The 24,931-nt window shown below is 42.7% G+C and overlaps 1 protein-coding gene and 1 long non-coding RNA gene across 10 annotated transcripts in view; one reads left to right on the top strand and one right to left on the bottom strand.

Moving 5' to 3' along the window:
- LOC129214549 (myosin-4-like) overlaps positions 1-19,402 on the bottom strand; it is a 37,556-nt gene extending 18,154 nt beyond the window's left edge. For 2 of the 8 annotated variants that reach the window (XM_054846401.1, XM_054846396.1), the window contains exons 1-21: positions 19,199-19,402; positions 18,958-19,101; positions 18,708-18,864; positions 18,101-18,128; positions 17,899-18,010; positions 15,017-15,109; positions 14,857-14,920; positions 14,669-14,767; positions 14,473-14,576; positions 14,084-14,222; positions 13,555-13,673; positions 13,305-13,454; positions 13,057-13,227; positions 10,796-11,105; positions 9,260-9,333; positions 8,646-8,733; positions 6,397-6,514; positions 4,824-4,947; positions 3,842-3,978; positions 2,268-2,523; positions 139-381 (exon numbers count right to left, since the gene is read on the bottom strand). In XM_054846401.1, the coding sequence (XP_054702376.1) occupies positions 139-381; positions 2,268-2,523; positions 3,842-3,978; positions 4,824-4,947; positions 6,397-6,514; positions 8,646-8,733; positions 9,260-9,333; positions 10,796-11,105; positions 13,057-13,227; positions 13,305-13,454; positions 13,555-13,673; positions 14,084-14,222; positions 14,473-14,576; positions 14,669-14,767; positions 14,857-14,920; positions 15,017-15,109; positions 17,899-18,010; positions 18,101-18,128; positions 18,708-18,864; positions 18,958-19,101; positions 19,199-19,402 (2,934 nt within the window). Of the gene's footprint in view, positions 1-138; positions 382-2,267; positions 2,524-3,841; positions 3,979-4,823; positions 4,948-6,396; positions 6,515-8,645; positions 8,734-9,259; positions 9,334-9,962; positions 9,966-10,350; positions 10,366-10,780; positions 11,106-13,056; positions 13,228-13,304; positions 13,455-13,554; positions 13,674-14,083; positions 14,223-14,472; positions 14,577-14,668; positions 14,768-14,856; positions 14,921-15,016; positions 15,110-17,898; positions 18,011-18,100; positions 18,129-18,707; positions 18,865-18,957; positions 19,102-19,198 lie in introns of all 8 variants that reach the window. The other 6 variants (XM_054846398.1, XM_054846400.1, XM_054846394.1 and 3 more) reach the window with 6 other exon arrangements.
- LOC129214558 (uncharacterized) overlaps positions 1-24,931 on the top strand; it is a 49,280-nt gene that overhangs the window by 15,957 nt on the left and 8,392 nt on the right. The window lies entirely within an intron of this gene.

Genomic DNA, 24,931 nt, shown 5'->3' with positions numbered 1-24,931 from the left:
AAGTGGCAAAACATCTCTCCTGTGCTTTGGGCACATAGTACTTCCATTCAGAGCACATAGGAATGATCACAACTTTCCACAAAACTGAAAACTGAGAAAACTGTCTAGGGAAGAATAATTCCGTGATTCCTCTGTCACCTTATTCTCTGTTGCATGCTTCTCTTTTTCCACTTTGGCCAGAGTCAGTTCAAGATCATCAATATCTTTCTTCAGCTCGGAGCACTCATCTTCAAGTTTCCTCTTCTTTGCTGTCAGTTCAGCATTTATCTCCTCTTCATCCTCCATTCTTTCACTTAGTTCTTTAATTTTGGCTTCCAGCTGGATTTTACTTTTGATGAGTCCTTCACATCTCTCTTCAGCATCAGCTAGGTTTTCACTCTCCTGTCAGAACATATTGAAGGCACGTTATATTTATCATAAAAATGACAAAAGGCAACATATGTTGTTCAGGTGCCATCTCCAGGAAATGGATCACACGAGTCAGGGCAGAATTTCCTATGCAAATCACAGGAATGCACATGATTCAGTCATGAGGAAAGTGTCCTGCTCAGTCATGCCTTAGGAAAGTGGACCATAATCCCGTCGTAGAGACACTTCCTTTCAGCTGGTCACATGGTTTGACTACAATACCATGCAATAGACTCACTGGGTTCAGTCATAACAATGAGCCTGCAAGGAATCAGTGACATAAATGGGTGGGTAGCAAACTGGATTTCATGGAAGCATGAGCTTAGATGTGGATTTGTAAAACATACAGCGTTTCAAAGTCATCCTTTGTAGAGTGTTGGATGATTCTATCTTCAATAAGCTCCTCCAACTCTAATGACACAGGTTAGACTGTCTCCCCAATCTTCTTCTCCCACTTTATTCACAAGGCTAACCTTGCTCACATCATTCTCTATCCTCTCTCTCAGCCAAGGCAGGGTCAGGCTCAACCTAAATTTTAGCCTGTAACTTTTACTATAACAAACATTTTGAGACACATAATTGACAGATAAAATTTTGTCTACATTAATGCTACTACGATTCTAGGCAGAATACCAGAAAAGGTATCTGTTGCTTCCCAGAAAGAGTCATGGCTGAAAGCCATAACTGCAGTAGCAGAGAACGGTATGTTTAATTCTCGCCGAGATTCTGACTGAAACCCATAGTGCACTGAAAATTGTGGCTAGTGAGTGTACATCTTCTGAAGACAAACTTGGAGAAGATGGTGCTTGTGGAGTCTTTCAAGCAGGGTTGACAGAAATTCCCCTGGGAAAACAGGACTTGGTGAGAAGAGAGGAAGGACTCTTCCAGTACTGAAACTGTGAAAAACTGGGAGTCAAGAAAGAGTCAGACAATACACTTGAGGGCAATGATCGTACCTTAGGAGTTCTTTTGTGTTCTAAAATCTGAAATCTGAGTGCTTTGAAAGGCATCCTAACCTGGAAGTTAGTTAACGTAGTTAAACTTGGGCTTCTTGGTTTTTCTGCCCTATAATCCATGAAAGGGTTAAAGTGAAACCCCAAATGCTTGTAAACTAGGTGGGTTCTGGAGAACAGAGCATTAAGTACTAAGAAGGGTATGCAGAAACCCAGAAAATTGGGTGGGGTTAAGTTCAAGGTCTGAAGAAGGATTCATGTAATGAATCTGATGTTCAGCATGCACAGCTACAGCCTCGGTGCTTGAAACAATACAGGACTCTTGTTGAAACCCAACTGGTTCAAAAGCACATGGAAACAAGTGACAGGTCCACCTGTACCAGACTGCCCTTGGCCAAGTAGTATCTTAATAGTTTTTAAAACCTGTCGCTATTCTTATCTTGTGCAATTTCAGTCTCTGCTCAGTATTCCGGAGAAAAACATCAGTCTTTGTGCCACAGTTTCCATCCTGTCTCTCTGACAGAAAAGTACCCGTGAACTGGCTCCATATTATAATGGTCAGCAGATGTGGAAACAGCTTAATTCATCCAGAATTGGATACCATTGTTAGGACCACATTGTATATACTGTGGAACATCTGATTCTTCCACTGGTGATTGCTTAATTGTGAAGTGGCTTTACATGGGAGCCCAGTCAGAATTTCCTGCATTCATACTGGTGGTAATGGTAATGTTTTGTATGTGCTTTGTACTCACTTAGCTTAGCTGTAAATGACAAAACCACATACAAAGCAGTGGAGAATCTGGCCCTGTTCAATGTCTGTTTATGAAGAACAATGGAAAAGAGAAGGGAGAAAACAGCAGAGTAAGAGGAGGCGGCGTGAATCTGAAAATGGAGACTACTTACAGCCTGCACTTGGAGCTGCAGGTCATTCTTCTCCTGCAGCAGGGCCACCATTTTCTCCTCCAGCTCTTTCCTCTTTGCCTCAGACTTTGCAAGCTCTTCCTTGGTTTTCTCAAACTCCTCCTTCATGTTGGCCATCTCCTTCTCAGATTCTGCACTCTTCAGCAAGGGCTTGATCTTGAAGAACAGCTTCATCCAGGGCCAGTGCTTGACGTTCATGAATGCTCTAACATTGTATTGAATGATGTAAATGGATTCTCTGAAAACACATGAAAACACAGTTTATGAGGCTGGTGAGACTTGGGTTCGAAGCAGACTGTGATTATTGGCCATACAGCATCAGCATTTTCCTCAAGGAACTTTTGCACAAGACTTGTTTCCTCACCTTCCTTGCTTTTATTAAAGAGTCATTTATAGGCCCTTGATTGCAGACTGGCTGGTTCAGTAGCATGAACAGTAACTATGTCTGGATATAAGAGGGAGAAATACTGCAAAACAGACAAACTTCTCTGGCATGTTGCCTGGGAATCTCTGAGACTTTCCTCAGCCTCAAAGAATCTGCAAGTGCTCAGGTGAATACCAGAGTGAAAACTGACATCCTTGAAGTACTGCTTCTGAGATTACAAATCTGGGAGTTACTATCAATTGTGGGAACAGCAGCTTGATGCTTTTTGGGTCACTCAAAATAGCAAATACCATATTAAAAATTATTAAGATAGAAACTGAAAACAAAAATGAAATCTTTTTATAGTATTGAATGCAAAAGGATATTGTTGATGCATGTAGTTCAAGAGGAGATTAGACAGTTCCTTGCAGAGAAATCCAGTAAGAGTTACTGAATTCTTGGAAACTTTCCCTGGCTCAGGAAATCCCAGAACTAAGTATATACTGCAGAGTACTGCAAATAAAAGCAGCTGGTTGGCAGAGCATCCTATATGTTTATGCAATCTTTGCTCCCCCTAAAGCTTTCACTTGTCAACAGCATTTGAGAAAGTTTGCTTGGCTCACCCTGTACTGCCAGTCCTACACAAAATTTTGCATGATTCATCCTGTCTCAAAGGGAGAGAGCTGAAATGGGAAGGGTATCTGGAGTGGTCAAAAGTATGGAGTACCTTCTCTGTACAAGCTAGAATTGTTCATCTTAGATGATGGAGCCATGAAAGAAAAGTAAGAAGAAGGAGAGCAGAGAGTGATTGTATGACATTCTTTACAAAACCAATGTGATCCAATGAAATTATCAGACAACATGTTCAAAACAGACAAACCTTAGGACTTGTTCATTTGGCTATCTCTGTCACAGAGTTCTTTAAAGGTTGAAAATGGTAAGTGCGTTCCTTGAGAAAATGTTCACTGTTAAATACTAAATATCATGGGCCAACTTCGTGGTCCAATTGCTGAATAGCCATTACCAGAATTTGGGAGGCTATAACAAGGAAACTATTTGTTTGTGCTTGCTCTGTTTCCCCTAGTCTTTCTAAGGGTCTTTCCCAAGGACAGTTTTTTGCCCGAGACAGTATACTGCGTTGCTGGACTTTTGGTCTGATAGAGGATGATTGTTAGTATTTTTTTGGTATTACCTTCTTTCATTCATCTTTTTAAATTCAGTTCTCATGAGGTACCCTCTGCACATAGCTTGTGTATCAGTGATGAGGCTTACAAGCTTCTCATCTCTCATCTCTTCTAGGCGTCCCAGGAGACCTGCCTTGAAGAACACCTAGAACATAAAAGAGGGTCAAATAGTTTGAGGCTTAGGCAGACACAACCATTGGTGGCTGATGTGGGGTAGTACAAGGCAGTTTTGGAAAAATTCCTGCAGAGTAAAGGTTTAACAGCTAGAGAAATTTTGTGTCAGTATTCATATCCTCAGTGTTCCTGTGATTCATGAGAAGTCACTCTATGTATGATCTAATCACATTATTGCGGTTTTATTTGATGCCTGCTCCAGAGTAGGTTTTGGAAGATCTAGCTCATCAGTAGCTATTAAAACAAAGAGTTGATTTTCATCTTGGTACGAAATCCTACTCTGTCTCTTTGCTGTACTCTACCCTTCTATGTCAGGCTCAAGATTTGCTCTGTAAACTGACTTAGAGGTGGCTTGAGAAGCAAACATGATGATGTCTGTTCAGTAGTGTAGGCGATTGTTTTTTTGTCCAGACATAGTACTGCCTTGATTGTGCTGGTCAGAGAATCAGTCCCCCACCTAACACTGCTTTGGATATCAAAGACAGTCTTATGTGTGTTTCTGAATCCCCTGAAATGTCTGACTGTCCAATCTTGTCTGAGTCTGTCTAACATGCATTGATATAAATGAGTTCAACTGGCAGGAGAAAGGGGCAGCACTGGTTCTAGTTGCAGCCACACTGGGTCATTCTGGTAGTGTGGTGTTCCCAGAGCTACGCCTCACACATACCCCCAGAACCAGAGAAGTTTTCTGTACTCCTTGCTAGTGGTGTACTTTGTTTCTAATAATCGTGAAGGCTGATTTCATATGCAAGAAATACTTTCAGTGAACAATATTTTTTGCCATTAATTATACCCACTCTTCCACACGGACTTTACCTTGGTGTGGCCATATCTGTATTGGTTGTGGTCAACATCAATGGAGGAAAGAAGCTTTTCAGAAGCCTTTTTGCTGTCAATGAATTGTCCTTCTGGAATGGCTGAGGCATTAAGAATCTTGTACCTGTGGTAAGACAGATTGCAAGGACTGGTTGCAAACAGGGTGAGGAAAATAGGATCCATCATATTTCATAAAATATATGGAAGCTGAGCTATCTGAAAGCGGCTGCATATGCCAACTGAAATCTAGACAGACTTGGCTGAACAGAGCGTGGTGATGAGGGGACACATTTACTCTTCAGAGGTATCTGTTGGCTGTGTAACAACACAGTATGTTGTTACATACGAAATTAATGTGCATACTTAAGAGTGTTTGCAGGTCCAGGAATTAGGAAGAACATAGTGAGAACATGTCAACCTCTTCTCGTTTCACTGATCGGAGGAATGCTACTCAAATTAAAGCTGAAGATGAATTAAAACTACTAACAAAAATCAGCTATATTCCAAAGGGAATACAAATCTTGCACAGCTCACAGTCTTTACAAGTGGTATCACTGAATCCTTGAGTTTGGACTAAAAAATGGCATGGTACTATTCTGTAAATACTAACAGCACTCGTAGCATTTTGCAAGGTAACTTAATGATTAAGGTAATCCTGTGTCATGGACAGGACCACCTAATCCTTCTAAAGCCGTTTCTTCAGATATGTCAATTAGGATGTGTGACTGTACTCTAGAGCACTTCTTATTCTCAAGTCTGCCTTGAAAGAGAATATGTAAGATCAAGATAGTGATAATGGTGTAGTGAATTTATTCTCTATTTTAGGCTTCTATTGTAGTTCCTCCTGAACTTCAGCACATTTCCTTTGAACTATAAAGCACTTTGTGGTTCTGGATGATGGCCATTATGGATAGATTCCTTCACCTGTCACATGAAATTATGATTTGATAATTGAGACCAGCTAATGCCTTACTGAACATAACGTTGCAGGATATTTTCGGAGGGGTCTTGGGACCTTTTCACACCAGTTCAGCATGGGAGATACTACTGTTACATTTAATTATAACATCAGCCAGTTATGATTCAGCACTTTACAGCAACTGAGCTCACACAAACTAGTTTAATTGTCTCTATTTTAAAGATGAGGAAAACAAGGCACAGGATGCAGGTCAGTGATAGAGCACTGGCAGAGCCTTGGATTTGTGAATGCTTAGTCAATGCACTGTAAGGAGGCTGCGCTGATTTGTATTGGTTTTGTATCTATACTCTGGGAGACTTACAAAGAGCAGTCTATAATGCCACTAAATTCATTAGACAACAAGCATTTTGCATCTCTTTGAATCATCAGGCATTGACAACGGTTTAGAAATGATACTGGTTCTGATGAATCAAAAAAATCTCTGGTCTAATCGAAAAGACTGGAGTGACCTGAGACAGTATTAATGACTTGGTTCCCTCAAATGCCACTAATCTAGTCTGATTCAGAGGTTGTCTTTCCATGATGTCACCAGACTTGTCACCTGAGTTGTGCGTTTACTGAGGCTGTAACAGACAGTAATAACTGAAGACTTACCGTTGCTTAAAGTCTGCATAAAGGATTCTGCTTGGAAACCCCTTCCTGCAAATTCGGATGCCTTCTAGAACCCCATTGCACCGCAGCTGATGCATCACCAAGTGATGGTCCATTTCACCTTAAATAAAATACATCCATCATTATTCTCCTTTTCTTCCAAAGAATCTCCATATGTATTAGCATTCCAGAATGACCTCCCTTTTTTTGATAAAATTCAACCAATTCTTGATTAAAGATGCAGGAAGTGAAGACAGAACATGCCTTCAATTCATGCAAGTTGCAGAGAGCTGCCTCAGTGAGCTGAGCTTTATTAAGAATGCTAGGGCTGGCAGTGCTTGTGAATCGCCAATGGCCAAAAGGCATAAGGCTGCATTACTCAGAAATGCCAGGAGGGTGATTTAGGAGACCAGCTGAAAAATCTGGAACAGCATCAGCATCCTCATTGGATGTAGGTAGAGGTGGCACAATGTAGAGTGTAGTACCATCTAGACAATCAGCTCTTCATGTTACGTAATTTTAACTTGGATATGCCATGCAAGTATTCACTGTACTCAAACTTGATTAAATTTCACAGCTAGATAGATTCCAACACAGGAGTGGATAAGCAGGTTGCTGAAAGCTTTCAGTCTGCCTGTAGGGAATAGTTGATTAAAATTAGAAGAATTATTTTTCTCCTCCTAAAATATCTATTGGATATAATAATCAACTGTATTTCTAAGTCTTATTCCCAAGTATTACAAAATACAACTGGCAGAATAAAGCCCTCCTGGAATCACTTTGTCATACAGAAATTTCCATCAGTTGCTAGAGACATTAATTAGTGCAGAATTGCCCATACCCTTAACTTTATGTTTTCAGTGTAATCAATAAAGGTGTACCCAAAGTAACTGTTAGAAAAGTCGAGCATAAGCAGCCTAAAACCAGCTAAAAATCAGAAAACATCCAGTTTCTCTTCCTTCACGTCACCATCTTTAATTTCACTCACACAGTACTACTTTTTCTTAAAAAGCAAAAGTCAAGATTCCCTCTGACTCACCTCTGTCAAAATAACTAACTGAATAATAAAATGACAGCCATATCTGGCAAAATCATTCATTCAAATATGCTTTTCTATTTTAGTGGGTTTCCTTAATTCCCCCCATTACACCTTTTCAACTGTCAAGACCCCAGTGGGATTCCTCTTTCTTCCCTTTAGGATATGAAGTGTGGACATTTCCATTTGGGCTTCATTTATAGTCATTGGAGCGAAACAGTGTCTTTTAGGATGTGATTCATCTCATCCTAAGATAGATGTATAAAAGGGGCCAGATGAGTCATACCTTAAAATGCCAGCTTCTCTCCACTGAATATAAAAAGTTTAGATGAATAGCTGAAGTGTGAATGTCATACATATGTGTGTTGCTTAAATCCTGCTTGAGGTCTTCAGGGTTACACAGAGACGTAAAAAAGAAAGGTAAGAAATGTTCTAAAATTGTTCTTTTGTTTCCTGAGTAGATTAAACAGTTGCTAAGCTCCTGATTCCTGATATTCCTGTTGCATCCACTACATTCTACCAGTATCAGACATTATCATTCTACCAGTATCAGATCTCATAATGATTAGACTCCTAAAATCCACGCAGGCAAGTCTCTCCCCAAGTACTTTAATTTAATGGCCATGTGAAAATACTCCCAGACTTGACTGTTCTCAGAGACTAAACTCTTTGTGGGAGTTTAATATTTAATTAAATAAAGGAAAAAAAACAACTTTATATCAAAATGCTTTCCAAGTGCTAGCAGCACCCAGCAGCTTCTACACGGAATTCTACAGTCAATATATGATTTCTTTGACAGTCCTCCAGCTCAGTGAATCAGATCCTAACACTGAATATTTAGAAATTGGTAAGTAGTTTCGGGCTGAACCCAACAGTTCTGAGTGCCACAGTGGTCCTTAAAACTAGGCATTTGATAGGGATTTGCTAATGCTGTTACCCAGAACAGACAATTTCATCAGCTCTAATCAATCACATCTTTATCATCTTCAGCTCTGTACACACATTAAGCAAAGATGGGTAAGTGTTGTAGAGCGAGTAATGCTCAAAATTTTACAGTCACATTAAACAATACAAGAAGGTTTACTTGGGCACTGTCCCGCAGGCCAGCCCCCACAAGAACTTCACATGCAAAGGAAGCTGTTCTGGAAGTTGGTGTGGAAGTTAAGCCAGCCAATTCCCATCAGTCCCGTGTCTTCAGAGTACATGACGGACTTACCAGGTGTCTTGGTCTCATTAGGAATCAGGCAACGCACAAAGTGAGGATGGGTGCTTCTCAGGTTAGTCATCAACTTGTTTAGATTATCCTGTGGTAGAACAAAGCATGGGATTTGAGGTTTGAGCTATAAAGCTTTTGCATTTTTATCCAAATGTCAAGGAGTTACAGGATCATAATGGTTTGGATTGGAAGGGGTCTTTGAAGATCATCGAGTCCAACACGTCTGCCATGGGCAGGGACGTCTTTCATTAGATCAGGTCGCTCAAAGCCCCATCCAACCTGACCTTGAACACTTCCAATGATGGGACATCCACAGCTTCTCTGGACAACTTGTTTCAGCATCTCACCACCGTCATCATAAAAAAATTTCTTCCTTATGTCCCTCTTTCCGTGTAAAACCATTGCCCCTTGTCTTGTCACTACAGGCCCTGGTATAAAGTCTTTCTCATAAGCCCCCTTTATATATTGGAAAGCTGCAATAACATGTCCCCAGAGCCTACTCTTCCCCAGGCTGAACAACCCCAGTTGTCTCAGTTTCTCTTCATAGGAGAGGCATTCTAGCCCTCGGATCATTTTTGTGGAAGCATGGCTCATTTAAAAGGAAATTCACATACCCTGAACACAGCGGACACCGTTTGGAAAGAGCCTCCCTTCTTCTTAGCACCTTTCTTGCCACCACCACTATCACCTTGAAAGAAGTAGATAGGAAGTGAACAGTTAAGAGTAAGCAGTATGTTTTGTAGGCCTCACCTGCCTTCTTTGGTCATGGGCCAATAAATTAATTAATTTTTAATGTTGAATACTGACCCACTGCTGCATGAGAGTTTTAGTGAACTGCTACTAGTTGGTTGTTGATGGTAGTGTATGGTATATGTGGTCTCAGGTGCATGATTTAGGTTGCATCATAAGGTACATGGCTTTGGTGGTGTGGAACACTATGGTGTGAGATGAGTTTCATAACAGTTTACTCGGTGCTACTAGTCACATTCCTTTTACTTATAGACATAGTCTCTTTTTTTTTTTTTTTAATTAGGTGAAAGGCCACAAGAATGTGGCTCAGCAGTGGACATTCGTTTATCAGTGCAGTGAAGACTTCTTTAGAAAAATCTCCTAATGCAATGTTCTGGGTGAAGAATAGGGATCTATTCTGAGTTACAGTAGCCCCAAGGCAGGAAGCAAATTACAGTCTCAGGAATACAGGTCCAAGCAGCTCAGTGCCTTTCCATATTTGCTGCACTGTTGAAGCCAATTAAATTGAGACTTAAATGGTGTCTTTGTGCTCTGAGCTTCACACCTTATCCAAAATTTTATCCCCACAAGCTTTTCTTCTTGCCTTCCTTGTATTGATGGTACCTGCAAGGACCACAGGTGACTCATCCTCAGTATTTCCTAGGAGCTCACTCAGACATGTTTTGTCAGCCAAACTGAACTAGAGGAAAGTCCCCATGTAGTATTCTCTTGAGCCTCAAACCCTGCTGTCCATATGCATGATGGCTGAGTTGACTACTGCTGTATACTGCCTCTTCTTTTTGCCCAGCATCCAGGCTGCCAGAATATTGTGGGGTTTTTGTAGAAATCTGTGTGGCCATTTTTGGTAAGGCAGACCTATTGACTGTCCAACTTGAAGGTCTTCAGCCACAAAAAAGGGCAAGAGATTGGACTGCTCTCTGATGCCCTTAGAGGACTTCTAAATTGTATTCTCTGCCTCTCTCCTTTTCCCCTGCAACACCAGGACTGCTCAGCTGGATATGAAGTAATTCCATGGTCTCCTTTTAGTTCGTCCAGTTCACCTCAAGATACAAAACTCTGTCCCCAAAGACTATAAAGTGCTTGTACTTCGCACCTGTATTTGGCTCCTGCCTAGAGGATGAGTAAGCATGCACATGATTCACAACACAGTAAGTCAGGAAACATACACCTCCTGTCACTTTGTTTTGGCCTTGCTGAATTTTACTTCTCTGCACCACATGAACGTGGTGTTTTCAGCAGTTCTGCATGTTGGTATCTTAGTTTTGGCAGATCTGGGTGCATACAAGAACAGGGCCATGTTAGGGGATAATAGAGTGTCTAGAGTATACCACAGAGTGGAGAAACAGAAGTAGACTTCAGTTGATTCTTGCCTTATTGATCATCACTGAAAAAGCACTTACCTGTTTCTGTACCAGCGTAGTTAGAGAAAAGGAAGGACAACAGCTTCAAGGATGATTTCTGGTACAGCCCAACAACAGTTTCATTCAAGGGATCCTTATTCTTGTCAAGCCAGCCAGAGATGTTGTAGTCCACCGTGCCAGCATAGTGCACCAAGGAGAAGTGTGCCTCAGCCTTGCCTTTGGCAGGCTTGGGCTTCTGGAAGTTGCTGGACTTGCCCAGATGCTGGTCATAGAGCTTGTTCTTGAAAGAGGTGTCAGTTGCCTTGGGGAACATGCATTCCTCTTCCAGGATGGAGAAGATGCCCATGGGCTGGGAGAAATATATATACATGCGGAAAGTAAGTGGTGGGGAGAGGAAAAGTAAATAAAATGTCACTTTGCATATGATTTATGGCTTGTTTCAGTGACTGTAATTTCTACTGCACAAGTTCTTAATACATCACTAGGTATTATATAATCAGGCAAACTATAATTAGTCTGTGTTGCTCAAGCTACTCTCCATGAACACGGCTACTTGTCAATACTGTTTACATGCATCTTTGAATGAAAGGCTAACTATATGTGTTATAATCAGTTGTTTCACTCATCCTTACCCTGTGTTGTTAGGAAGTAGGTTTCAGTGTCCTGCTTGTGGGACTGATGCTGTTGTGTATGTCTGTTATAAGCCATCAGGTTGCAGTTGTCAATGTGAACTTAATTTGATGACTTCTCAGGAATGTGCATAGATAACTGATATCTAACAAGTCCTGTTCTGTCTCTGGTGAATGTGCATGATGGATCAGATTTTCCTCACCTTATATGGAGTGTAAATGGCAATAATCTGGCACTTTAGAATACCTATAGACCTTTAATTTGTCTCAGAATTGTATTTCAAATTGAATGTATTTCAATACGGAGATATAGGCACATTCTCAGTGACATCAGAGCTTTCACGTAAGCCACGTTAGGTATCTTCTGATAGTGCATATAAGCACATGTCCTCTGATTTTGCTGGAGACACTGATGTGACCTGCATGTCATTGGCCTAGAGAGAATTCTGGGAGTTCCTTCTTTGTATGAACTTTTTTTTTTTTTATAATTTAATAAGATTCCATTAGATGCTTACATCTGATTTCAGCTATATAGGTTCCAGAGCTAGCATGTGGGATCCTCCAGAGCAGCAACCACAGGAGGTGGATGTTGGGCAGGAATGCCGTGTTTTCAGTGAAGATTTTGCCCTCTAGGTGGGACTGCTTTGTGAAAGCTCTGGGGTTAGCATTCATCTTCCCTAACCGTAGGTGTCTATAAAACAGAATCTAAATATGAGTTAGCTGTCCAGACTGGTCTTCTATAATGGAAGCGTTATAAAGACATTTCACAGAATCTCTAATGGAATGTACTTTATAAGGAGATGATTTGCATCCTGGAAGTGTCTGCTGCTTTTCAGTCATTACAAAAGAGACTACAGCATTAGATCAGCATAGATGTTCTGATTCCTCTGGCTCTAATACTCTGTATTGCACAGATATGGGACACAAAATGTGTGGACACTAAACAGTAAGTGTGGATTTAAGGTGTTAAATATAGCAATAGGCAACAGGCACTAGCTGTGAATGGTAGCGCTGACTGTAGATGCTGCTATGTGGTGGGAAGTGCAAGAGGTCAGCAAGAAATGTGAGGCTCGTGTGCAAAGGCATAACCTATGGGTATGAGTATTAAGCAGTGAACATGCATGTGGGAATGAATGGGCCCTGGGCACTGGCCATGAGTGATAGTGCTGGGAGCAGATACCTGTATGCTCCTGAGAAGGAAGATGTTTGGGTGTGTGTATGCTGGATTTGCCCACGATATGTAAGTGCTGTGCACAACCACTGGACACCAGTTGGTAATGTAGCAGTGAAGGGTTAATTCCCATTAAGATCACCAGTGCAGTAGCAGTGGGCAGTGACGGAGGGGCTGGAAAGATTTGTGTTGCTAAAACCAAGAACTTAATTCTGTCCATTACTGCAAGGAGTAAGACTTGAGGTTCACCTTACTGTTAAAGGCAGTCTTGTTAAAGGCGCCAAATTAACATTATGTGCCCCCTTTCCCTTCCACTCCCCAGCGATGTTGTTCAGGAAATCATTGTGCAGAGACAGCCTGTCATTCCAAAAGCATTGGTTTTTTAAACTGCCTCTTCTGTGAGGGGGTCATTCAATGAGTCAATTTATTAAGAGTGACTTGACCAAAATAAATGATCATGAAATAAATGTGCTTTCCTAAAATGAAAATATTTCCTCTACCTTCTCAATGAGCTCAATGCAGGCAGCCAGGTCCATCCCAAAGTCAATGAACTCCCATTCAATTCCTTCCTTTTTGTACTCCTCCTGCTCCAGCACGAACATGTGGTGGTTGAAGAACTGTTGCAGTTTCTCATTGGTGAAGTTGATGCACAGCTGCTCCAGGCTGTTGAACTGCAAATTCAAAATACAAAAAATGCCAGTTAATTTGGAAAAGTCATCAATGGGCAAGCATACCTACTGTAACTCACATCAAAAATTTCAAAGCCAGCAATGTCCAGGACACCGATGAAATACTGTCTAGGCTGCCTTGTATCCAGCTGTTGGTTGATTCGAGCAACCATCCACAGGAACATCTTCTCATAGACTGATTTACTCAGTGCACCCACTGAATTGTATACCTGTAAGAAACGCAGCCATGGCAGTAATGAAAGTTGAGTTAGCTTTAAAGGTGAAAGAACTGTCTGAACAAAATGAAAAGCTGATCAGCTGTCTAGGTACCTGTTGGACATTTTGTCCTTTAGTTACATATTCATTCCCGACTTTCACCCTGGGATAACATAAAGCCTTGAGCAAATCAGCAGAATTCAGACCCATCAGGTAGGCAGCTTTGTCAGCCACTAGGATCAGAGACAGCAAATGAGTTCAAAATAGACAAAGAAAGGTGTCCTGGTCCTCTGGGATGTTTCCATCACAAGGAGCCTACTTTTGGCACTACTCAAATGCACCTATTGTAAAGGGAAGCTCCTCTCCAGTCCCATGAACAATGTTTTCCCCTAAACACAGGCAGTGTCTCGGCTGCAGCACACTCCTGTTCCACACCTGGAGGGCTGCAGCAATGCTTCATCTTTGTGTCTCTCTCCTTGCGGAGCGTAAATTAAATCATTGACTTTGTGGAACTTGCAACAAACTTAAAAAAATTAGTTTCCGGAAGGGAAAACCATTCTCAAAGTGTTGATCCCTTTATGGGATGGGGTTGCTGCCTTGTCTGCTGGTGAAGTTCACAAACAAACTCTGCGGCCAAGACTACCTTCTGTGCCATCCGGCTCCGCCTGCTCCTCCCGCTGCTTCTGCTTGAACTTCATGTTCCCGTAGTGCATGACAGCTCCCGTCAGCTTGTACATCCCCACCTTCTCATCGGGGCTGAAGCCCAGGATGTCCATGGCGCTCTGCAGAGGCAACAGGCAAGTCAGAGAAGGGCAGAGAAGCACAAGGGCTGAAGCACAAGGTGCCATTAACAGGCATGTGTGCTGTGATGGGAAGGTGGGTTTCTTCCCCTGCCATCCCACCTCCCTTCCCACACCAAGCGTGTGCAGCACTGGCCTGGCCGCGGCCACTGCAGGGGTCAGAGTGTGGCACTTGGCAGCCCTGGGCCGGTCTGGCTGCAGGGCCTCCCCACAGGTGCTGCGCTCTACTCACGTCCGTCGCCAGGAGCTCCTCACTGTCGTCAATGCTGGCAACAGTGATTTCTCCTTGGCTCACATATAGGAAGTCGTAGGGGTTGGTGGAGATAAGGAGGAGATCTGCAGGTATACAGAGCACCTTTGATGGCATCGAGGCAGGTCACAGTGGAAAGAGAAAGCACCGAGCCAAGCCCAGCACTGCTGGCACTCACCAATGAGCTCCGGCTTCTTGTTGGACATTATCTGGTAAAAAACATGATAGCTCCTTTCACTGGGCAGCTGGAAAGTCACTCTGGATTTCTCCAAGAGATCTAATTAAAAGACAGATGCTGTTAGTCTCCTGGCAAACTTGAGATCATAAATGCACAAATTCTGCATGCACCGACTTGCTCCAACTCACAGGTCTCGATATCCGCAGAGGCCAGCTTGCCAGTTGTTCCAAAGTGAATCCGGATGAATTTTCCCTATCAAGTGGTACAGATCAATCCGTTGGCTATAGTGATCAATGAATGAGCCATGTATTAGATGTCTGCATTACAACAAATCTGAAATGAACTCACAAATCGTGAGGAGTTGTCATTCCTCACAGTCTTGGCATTGCCAAAGGCCTCCAGCAGTGGGTTGGCGCTGATGATCTGGTCCTCCAGAGTTCCCTAGTTACAGGAGAAAGAGATTCTTACCAAACTTCACTTCTGGTTAATAACAAATATTGCAAAGGAGATATTACAAACAGATCATTTTTACACTTGGTACATGATTTTAATCTAAAATTCAGCAGAGTTTTTAAGCACTCATCAGCCATCACTCATGAACATTGCCATTGGTTTCAAAAGGAAGAGTGCTGAAAGACAGGTCTGTATTTTGCCTTCTTGTCCTGCTATCATATATTTGGTATCGTATATTTGGTATATACAGAGTCACTACAGTGGAGCTCAGGGAGTTTGAAATCTGTCTGAGAGGTGCTTCCACAATCCCATTCACAAAGGCCATGACAGTGAAAGAAAATGCGAAAATTCTGGGATTTTTTTCTGGAGGTTACTTGAGCCCAGGACACACAGAGAAAGGCACAGCCTTTAGCAGGAAGCATCTAGCAAGGGAGAATGTAAAGTTTTGCAATTGCATTCAAACAACCAGCAGCCTTTCAGAATCCAGAAATACATCTCCAGACATGCTTCAAAAAGAAGAGTGGGACAGGGACAAAGCCTGAGACTCAAATACCAAACTTAAAAAGCAGAGAACAGAAACTCTTTGAGCTTTTTGCTGCATGACTGCAGAAGAAATCATCCACATGTAAACCTTCGCTATTGTATCACTCTTGTTAACTGCAAAAATATGGAAGGAAGGAAGCTTCTGTGACATGTGTCTCCTTTTCTGTGCAATACTCTAAGCAGAGTCACTGTGTGCTTTTTTGGAATGATAGAGCAAAGCTTTTCTCAAGGCTTCTAGTAAAGTCATTGTGTTTGATCCTTACGTAGTCAGGGCATGAAAGTGTTGCCAGGGATAATTTCCAAGACAGAGACGGAAAGCAAAGAATGAGAAAACAAAAAATCAGGTTTTATCCAGATGAAAGATTAGTGGCACAGCTCAAGTTGCTGCATCTTTGTACATGGTGTTCAGTGCAGCCTTCAGCATCTTGCAATGGAGAGGGAGCGACATTCCCAAAACTGTCTGCAGATGGCACAATGGGTTTAGATTAGTTTTTATTAGTCCACCATGAAGATGGACTCTATAAAATTAAGGCAACACAGTAGCATATGAAGCTCTTTCTATTTTTTTTCAATAAAAAATCCCAAATCCCTAGAGTAATGCCCTCTCACATGTATTTTTCAGCTTTCTAAATGAGCTTCCTCATTTAAGGAAAGGATGTGTGTGTCAGTGCAGCTGACTACACCAACACCAAACCTCTTTTTAGTGTACAGCTGAGACCAAGGAACTCACAAGGGAGCATTTGTGCATGGAGAACAGTATGGAAAAAGACATGGGAATTCTTTACATGAGTTCATTCTGGAGTCCTGTTTATAGGCTGAGTGACAAAGTGCTGGAGGCTGAGACAGTATTCTGGGGAAATGCTTTTACGTGCTTCCCTTATTCATATACTCTTGCCTGGCATCTGATTTCAGCCTGTATCTGAGATAGGATGCTGGGCTAGACAGAACTATAACCTGAGTGTTTTATTTAATGTTCTTATGAAGAGGCCCATTCTACTGTTACAAAGACTGTGAATACTAAAAAAAATAGAGTATTCTGTGAATAAACTTGGAAGAGGGCAGAACAGGTTATTGTCCATCTAAGAGCTAGGTGATTTTCCTTATATCAAACATAATGAGTACATCTCTCAGCTGTCTCAAAGTTTTTCTGAGATCAGTCCTGGCGTAGTGAGCAGCTGGTGAAAGCTGAGCCCAGGAGATTCTGAAATGGTGCTGATGGAAAGAGTGCTTGTGATGAACTTGCCGCCATAACAACCCATCAATCACAGACATCTGCCTCTGAGTGCAAAAAGAATATTCGGCCTCGGAATCTCCTTAGGTTCTGCTGTGCCCTTGGGTACTCAAATAACATGCTGACACGTGTCACCCGCTTTGATGCACATACCATCTCACAGAGTGTGCTGACACACACTTGTGCCACAAGATTGTTGTTGCTTGCTCTGTGCTAGGGAATGAAGCCCACGCCTTGCAAATGCACCAGTGGGCTCAGATTGCAGCAGCTGGGCTGCTCAGCAGACAGGGGTATCAGAACATGTGCTTTCTTCCCTGGAAGGATCCTTTCTGAGGTTACTTTCTAACTGTCAGGCAAGTGGTCCCACCTGTCCCAGATCAGTCCCTTCTCATACACTGCCCCTCAGGGCTGTTACGTTGACCACAGGCAGGAGAACAAGCCAGTGGAAGTTATTACCTGATGCAATTGAAAGGACTCTTAACTTCAGTGGAACCACTCTGCAGTTCAGAGTTCCTGCATTTCCCCTGCCAGTAGGAATGAACAAGGAATAGGAATGGCACAATCAGGCGTCGGTGGGAACCAACTGCTCTCTTTACACTTGCAACCACTCGGGTGCTGCGGATGTGGCCGATCTATAGAATACCGATGGACAGATACATGGACAGACAGTCAGCAAACAGAAAACTGCTGCCTTATGTTATCTTCCTCTCCCTGGTGAAGACTTCCCCTGTGTAAATTGAGACTGGAGAGAAACTGAGGCTTGGGCCTTTCCTACATTAAGAAAATGTTTCTTTGAGTAGAGTTCCACTAGTGTTCAGAGGGATGGAGGCCGGGTGGCAGTGGTACTGAGCATGGGTGTGCTCAGACTGTGCATCCTGGCTGTCTCCTCAGTTGCACTACACTTTCTACCTTTTGATCGTCCTGCAACCCAAAAAGATGCATTGATTTCTGCTCTGCAGGCAGAGTCTTGGGCAAACAGTAGAAGGGGGAGCCAATGACATACCTGCAATTTGCTGGGCTGTTGGTCTTTCTTTTTCTCACCAGTGACTGCAATTGTTGCAAAGTACTGGATGACACGCTTTGTGTTCACAGTCTTCCCTGCACCGGATTCTCCACTGTTGGAATGAAAATATTAATTGTTACAGGAAACAGGGACCATTTTTACTTCTCTGTCAGCTTTGTCACACATACGAAAACATACTCACGTGATAAGGATTGACTGATTGTTATGATCTGAAAACAAAGTCACAGAAAGATTTGTTCAAATGAGATGTGGAGGGCTTTTTGTTCCTCAACATAACTAATTGACTTTAAGGGAAAGAACTATATTGTAACTGTATTTATCACTTTGTAACCAGATAAGGCAAATTCTGCATTACTCTGCACGTGGATTTTTTTTTGTGCACAGAGGGAGGGAGCAGCCCAAAATCTAACTTCAAGCAGTGGTTCTTTATAAAGCTTCCCACTTATTCTTTGTTTTCTATTATGTATAGACCTTGACTTAAGTATTCTTTAATTGGAATCAGATTCTCTGCTGTGTTCCTTCCTTACTGTTTCTTTAAGTTTCTTACTAGGAGAGTGGGCACAAAGCCATATAGCTAGCTACTGCCTTTCTTTTATTATCTGGCAGCACAGAGGTCATTAAGATGCCATAGGCAGACTAATCTTGAGTTGTACCATATGACTATAGGAGCTGTTGTCATCAGGCACTGAGTAGAACAGCACCTAAGAAGCCTGAACTGTCAACTGTTCTTTGACCAAGCTGCCAGTCCTGCCTCTATCAGGGTTTCCCATTCTTGCCAAATGACTCACCAGTCAGCATGAACTGATAGGCGTTGTCAGAGATGGAGAAGATGTGTGGAGGGGCCTCCTGGCGCTTCTTGCCTCGGTAGGCCGACACCACCTCTGGGTTGTACACCGGCAGCCACTTGTAGGGGTTGACAGTGACGCAGAAGAGACCCGAGTAGGTCTGCGAGGAAGGGAGACAGCACGTTGGCTTCCCCTTAGTCTGGCAGAGCAGTTCCTCCTAGCTACCCAAAGGAAGACTGCTGCTGGTACTTACATAGATCATCCAGGCTGCATAACGCTCTTTGAGGTTGTACAGCACAGCGGGTTCGTGGAGGTGGGTCATCATGGCCATGTCCTCGATTTTATCAAATTTGGGAGGATTCATAGGAAAGACTTCATCATCCTTTACAGTCACAGTCTGACAAAACCAGAAGGGAACAATAGGAGAAGAAATGTAAGCCAGGGAACTGCCTGAACTGGATGATCATGTATGAGTAACAGTTGGTATCACTTACTGTATTATCAGATGTTTTTACTGTGACGTTGCTACCTTCTCTAGTCTGTATGGTACCTTTCACAAACATTTGCTTGTCATCCACTACAAAACAGGCTGCCTTAGCGTCAAATGGGCGATTCTGGGCTTCAATTCTCTCCTTCTCAGATTTCCGTAAATAGGGAGCAGCTTCTCCGAAGATTGCCATCTCTGCATCTGTACTCATGGCTGGAGTTGCTCTGGAGGAATTCAGAAAAGTTTCAGAGAGCCTGTGCATTTGTAATTTATATCTATGACTAAAAGGAAGAAGACTAATCAACATCAGGCACTTAAGAGAATGTCAAGCTAGAAGTCTTCAAAAGCATTTCCTACTGTATGTTCACCTGCTGTTCACACAGCTGCACAGCCACATACTTCTCAAAGCCACATACACATAGCCACTTCAATTGTTTCATTAAAAATTTAGACGCAAGTAAGATCCATAAGTTAAGTAGATTGGCTCTCACACATAATTTCTAGGTGGAGGTATCCTTGGCATCATTCTGTTTTCTATGTTTTAATACCAAGCTGGGAAAGTTCAACTAGTTTCTGTCTGTACCAAGCACTGGAACAAATTGTGAGGGTCAGTCATCACGTATCTAAAGCCAAACTTGTTTAAACATCATATGAACCAAAAATAAAACATCTTTGTAGATCTGCAGCAAAATTAGCAAATACAGGAATATAATGTATATTGAAGGTAATAATTAATAGCATAGTACTATCTAGGTAAATAAGTACTTGATATAACATTTCAAAGAATTTCAATTACAAAGTACCTTTTAGCTTTAACATATTACATATTGGTACATTAATTTTCTTTTAATGATTCATAACCAATGACATAGAGTAATATTGGTTATGAATCATTAAAAGAAAATTAATGTACCAATATGTACCAGTCATTCAGTTAGGGATTCGTCTAGTAGAAATATTTCAGAAAACTGCTTTATGTTCAGTTTTATTTTACATTTTTAGCAATGTCTAGTAAAATTCTTCAACACAAATAGATGCTATTGGTTGCTACAGTCAGAAGGACTGGCATGGATAGTTCAAGAGCATCTGGAAGTAACACAGGCAGAAATAATGTAGGCAGGAACTAGCATTAACAGAATGTTCTTCCCCAGGCAAGCTAATTCACAGCCTAGCAAAAAAACCCCAACAGTTCTAAACTCCTGCTGTTTCATGTGCTGTCTGATGCACTGTGGTGCTAAAAAAGATAAAGGGACAGAATTGAACAACTCAAATGTAGACTTCCAAGGCATCACAGACCTGAAACAATCAATATGGAGTGGTTTTATGTGCAATAAAATGATGAAGAGAGTCTGAAGGCATTTGTAATGCTGCTTTTGGACACATTGCTGTGGGAGTGCTGATCTCTGTCAGCAAAATCTTTCTGCTATGGGATGTGCATCTCGCAGGACTTTGAGGGACTGCATCTTGCCAGAGCCTTTAATACCCAGGAGTTTCAAAGCACAGAATCCAGAACCTTTAACTTACTTTGAAAGTATTATTCTATGTTTGTAGAGCCCAGAATTTTTGCCTATGTGATCCTGCCTCTGAGAGGGTCAAGGGAAGGCAATGTGAAAGAAAGAGAGAAATTAATTCACAGTGTCCATGAAAAGGTTAAGCAGAGCACCAGAAAATGCCAATAGTTTATCAGAAAATTTCTCAAGGGGCACAGTCTGTTAAACTGCTGAATATCTTTGGTAGGAAATAATGTAAAAATTTAGATCTTTATGCATTCATGAACAGAGAACAAGGCATTCTCTGGGAGAATAACTTGTACTTCCATCTCTTCCACCTCCAATTTCAGTGAACATTTTTTGTTACTAGGATGGAAAGCACATGTGTGGAGGGTTTCTTCTGTTGCTGTGGTGAACTCCCCCATCACTCTATCACTAGCCTTCCCCAGAAAACCTAGAAGGGAGTGGTGCAAATGGAGTTCTCTGTGAAGGTCACTCTCTGTACATAAACAGATCTATCTATCAGACAGGAGACAAGATTATGCTGAACTTTGTTCTGGTTTCAGGACCTGTGTGATAAGCTAAAGTCAGCATATAATTTTCTAGACCTTACCTCAGAGGAAACTGACTTAAGGCAGGATAAGCTTAGAGTCTTCTTGAATTGTGCTTTGAGCCTCCTCTCTGAACACCACCTCAGTTTCAGATTTCTGGCAGTTGTGCAGATGGCAGGGGGTGAATTTTAATCATCTATAAATCCTGGAATCCCAGGTTACACCACAAAAAGACTTTAGTGTCGCTGTCTCTCATGTCATCTTGGCTAAGCTTGAGTATCTGTCACTTTTCTTTCCCAATAAATGCAGTATTTCCTACCAAGAACTTTGAATATGTTCATATTGATTAAAATAGCATATATTCTTTTCATTGAACCTGGTTCTACAACATGGCCTTTTGCCACCTGCCCTTGCCATTGTCTGGGTGAGCTTCACTCATTCCTTAGGATCAATTAGCAAAACTACATGTTATTTGTTAAACCCTTACCTTCAGAGAGCCCAGGATCAGAGAGCCCAGGAGGTTATCTGTTTTCAGTATCTGTGTGGAATGGTTAAAGAAAGAACAGAAAGAGTTAAATCAAAAACAGTCTATTGTCTTGAGCGTATGCTCTATCAAACATTTATACACCTTGTGTAGTCTCTTCCAACAGTTGAACTGTACACAGAGCCTTACAACTCTTAGCTAGAGCCAAATCCCAAAGAAAATCTTGTGTTCCTCCCCACATTACCATAATCTGCAGAAAATACATCTAATGTCTAGGAAAAGATCAGCTACATTAAATATATATTTCCCAATCAATTTCAACTGCCTTCAGAGTTAGTTTTTATGTGCCTTTCATAGGGCTTGGAGGTAGCAAAGTTTGTAGAAGGCATCTCCAAGGAATGGCATGGCATGGCTCTTCTGCTTCTGCTTGTGCCACCACACTGGAGCAGTTTGGGTTATATAACCTTGACATTGCATGTAAAGCATGACCTGGAACGTTAGAAGTGGGGAATGAGAGGAAAATGCCCCTACATATTCCACCTCTTTGCAGAGCTGTGGAGATGCCACGGTCAGAGTATGAAGCAAGCAGATGGGACTTACCGTGAGATGCTGAGGTAACAAAGAATAAGGTTGCCTTCAGCTGTGGCTCTTTATATGTAACCTCCTGCCCACACAGCATTCAAGCACTCTATTTTTGGTCAATAATAATTTACTCTTTAGTTGTAAACGTGTTGAAGCTCTGATCTCTCTGCTAATTACTCAGAGACAGGATTGGTTTAAGGTTGTATGGCGTCAGCTGCACTGACCTGTTCTTTTCACATTGCTCTGTGCCAGGATGGAGGAACCCAAAGACAGGTCTGATAATGCCAAATAAGGCAACACTTGGCTCCTGACCTCAAGAACTTGCTTTAACCAACAACACGGGGTTTTTTTCAAATTGTGCGCAATTACTACTTTACAAACTATGATTTTAATGGATCCCATCCTATCCTCTCTGTCTGCCTACACATGTTGATAGAGAAGGAGGAAGACTTAGTGAGGCAGAATTTTTCTTTTATTAAATTTCTTTATACCACCATATGGGGTGCTGGCAAGCCTGAAACCAGCCTCAAGCTTGGGACAGAGTAAGACAGCGGCCAGCTTATGGACCACAACAGAGACTTGCAATCCTGACCTGTAGGTTTGCAATACCGGAGGCCTGCCGACGTACTCAAGGTCTCAGCCTCTGGGAAGGAGGCTGGTCTCTGTGCCACTCCATTATTCTGCAGTGGACATCATGGAGCAGGCTGAACATCGAACCAGAATAACTTTGACTTGATCTGTAAGGATATATGGAAGGAGAGCGTCTGCTCCTTTAAGAGTGTCTGGTTAAGGACCTTTTTTGACACCGCAAGGGATGGTAAGAAAGGAAAGAAGCAATAAACGAGAACCTACCAGGACAGAAACCTGACTGACAAATTGTAAGGGAGGAGGTGATGGGAACCAAACCCGGTCAGTCACACTACTTGATGAAGGCATGTGAGAGTGTGAAAACATTTATTCCAGAAAGGTTACCAGATCAAGGACCTTGTCAGGTGGCAAAGTAAGGTAAAAGGGGGAATCAGAAACAATATATACTGTCGTAGTTTTGCCCCAGCCAGCAGCTCAGCACCACACAGCTGCTCACTCACTCCCCCCCGGCAGGATGGGGGAGAGAATCAGAACGGGAAAAGTGAGAAAACTCGTGGGTTGAGATAAGGACAATTTAATAGGTAAAGCAAAAGCCATGCACAAGCAAAGCAAAACAAGGAATTCATTCCCCACTTCCCATGGCAGGCAGGAGTTCAGCCATCCCCAGGAAAGCAGGGCTCCATCATGCCTAACGGTGACTTGGGAAGACAAACGCCATCACTCCAAACTTCCACTCTCTTCCTTCTTCTTCCTCCAGCTTTATATACTGAGGATGACGTCACATGGTATGTAATATCCCTTTGGTCATTGGGGTCAGCTGTCCCGGCTGTGTCCCCTCCAACTCCTTGTGCACCCCCAGCCACTCGCTGGTGGGGTGGGATGAGAAGCAGAAAAGGCCTTGGCTCTGTGTAAGCACTGCTCAGTGGTGAATAAAAATCTCTATTATCAGCACAAATCCAAAACGCAGCCCCGTACCAGCTACTATGAAGAAAATTAACTCTATGCCAGCCAAAACCAGAACATTAAAGAGGTGCAGACATGACAAAACAGACATGGAGACAATGAGAGGAAACGAACCTCACCAGTCACACTAATTGATGGGCTATCAAGAAACTACAGGTGCCACTTCCAGGAAGATCAACCTGGACTTCATACTTGATAAGACTGTGAACCACGGGGGATCCCAAACAGAGTTGGGGTGGGCATAGGAACTGACAGAGCTGTACAAACCCACTCAGGAAACGCAGGGGAAGGGGGAGCAGATAGGAACAAAGAGGGGGTTAAACAGAAAGGGGTACAAAAAGGGTCTGGTCGCATGTAAAATGGGACCAGTCAGTGTGCTTATCTGGCTGAGCCCTGCACCTGATCACCACACTCTGTCCTGTCTTCTTACATCTTCTAATTCAATCTTTTCGTAACTATTTCTCTGCGTAATCTCTCTCTGTCCTGTGTATGTGTGCGCATACATGGACTAAATGCCAGCCACTGGTGAGGCCTCTGTGTATGTGTGAGTAAAAATTGGTGTCAGCTACTGGAGTCAGGCTGGGGACACCTCTGGCCTCTGGTGTCAGATACTGGAGCCAGTGGGGTCTCACCATCAGCTACTGGAGTGAGTGAGGGTCTCTAGCTTCCAGCCACGTGGGTGGGAATGGTGTGTGTTCCCAAAACCAGCTACTGGGGGACACCAGGGTGAGTGAGGTGAGTGAGGGGCTCAGTGCCAGCAGCTACAGTGGGACCAGAATTAGCAGCCCGTGTGGTTGGTGTCTGCTGCTGCGGGGAACTGAGCATCTGTGTCTTCTCCAGTCCTGGTGTGCATAGTGTGTACGTGTGCATTCACCAGCAAACTTTAAGCTGGACAAGCTGGTCAGTAAGGGGTCCTTGGGTCCAAGCTGGGTATCAGGCAGGTGTGGTCTGTGCAGGTATGCCCAGGGGGACTTGTGAATGTGGGGTGCCCGTGGGATGAGTGTGTGTGTGCTGCGTGTCTGCGAGCATCAAGCTGGACCAGCCGACCAGTAGGTAACTGTGGGGCGGGTCAGAGGGCTGGG

This window comes from Grus americana, chromosome 18, assembly GCF_028858705.1.
Source record: "Grus americana isolate bGruAme1 chromosome 18, bGruAme1.mat, whole genome shotgun sequence".
Lineage (NCBI taxonomy): Eukaryota > Metazoa > Chordata > Aves > Gruiformes > Gruidae > Grus > Grus americana.
Note: the sequence above shows the minus strand (reverse complement) of the source record. Positions and strands in the feature narration are given on the sequence as shown.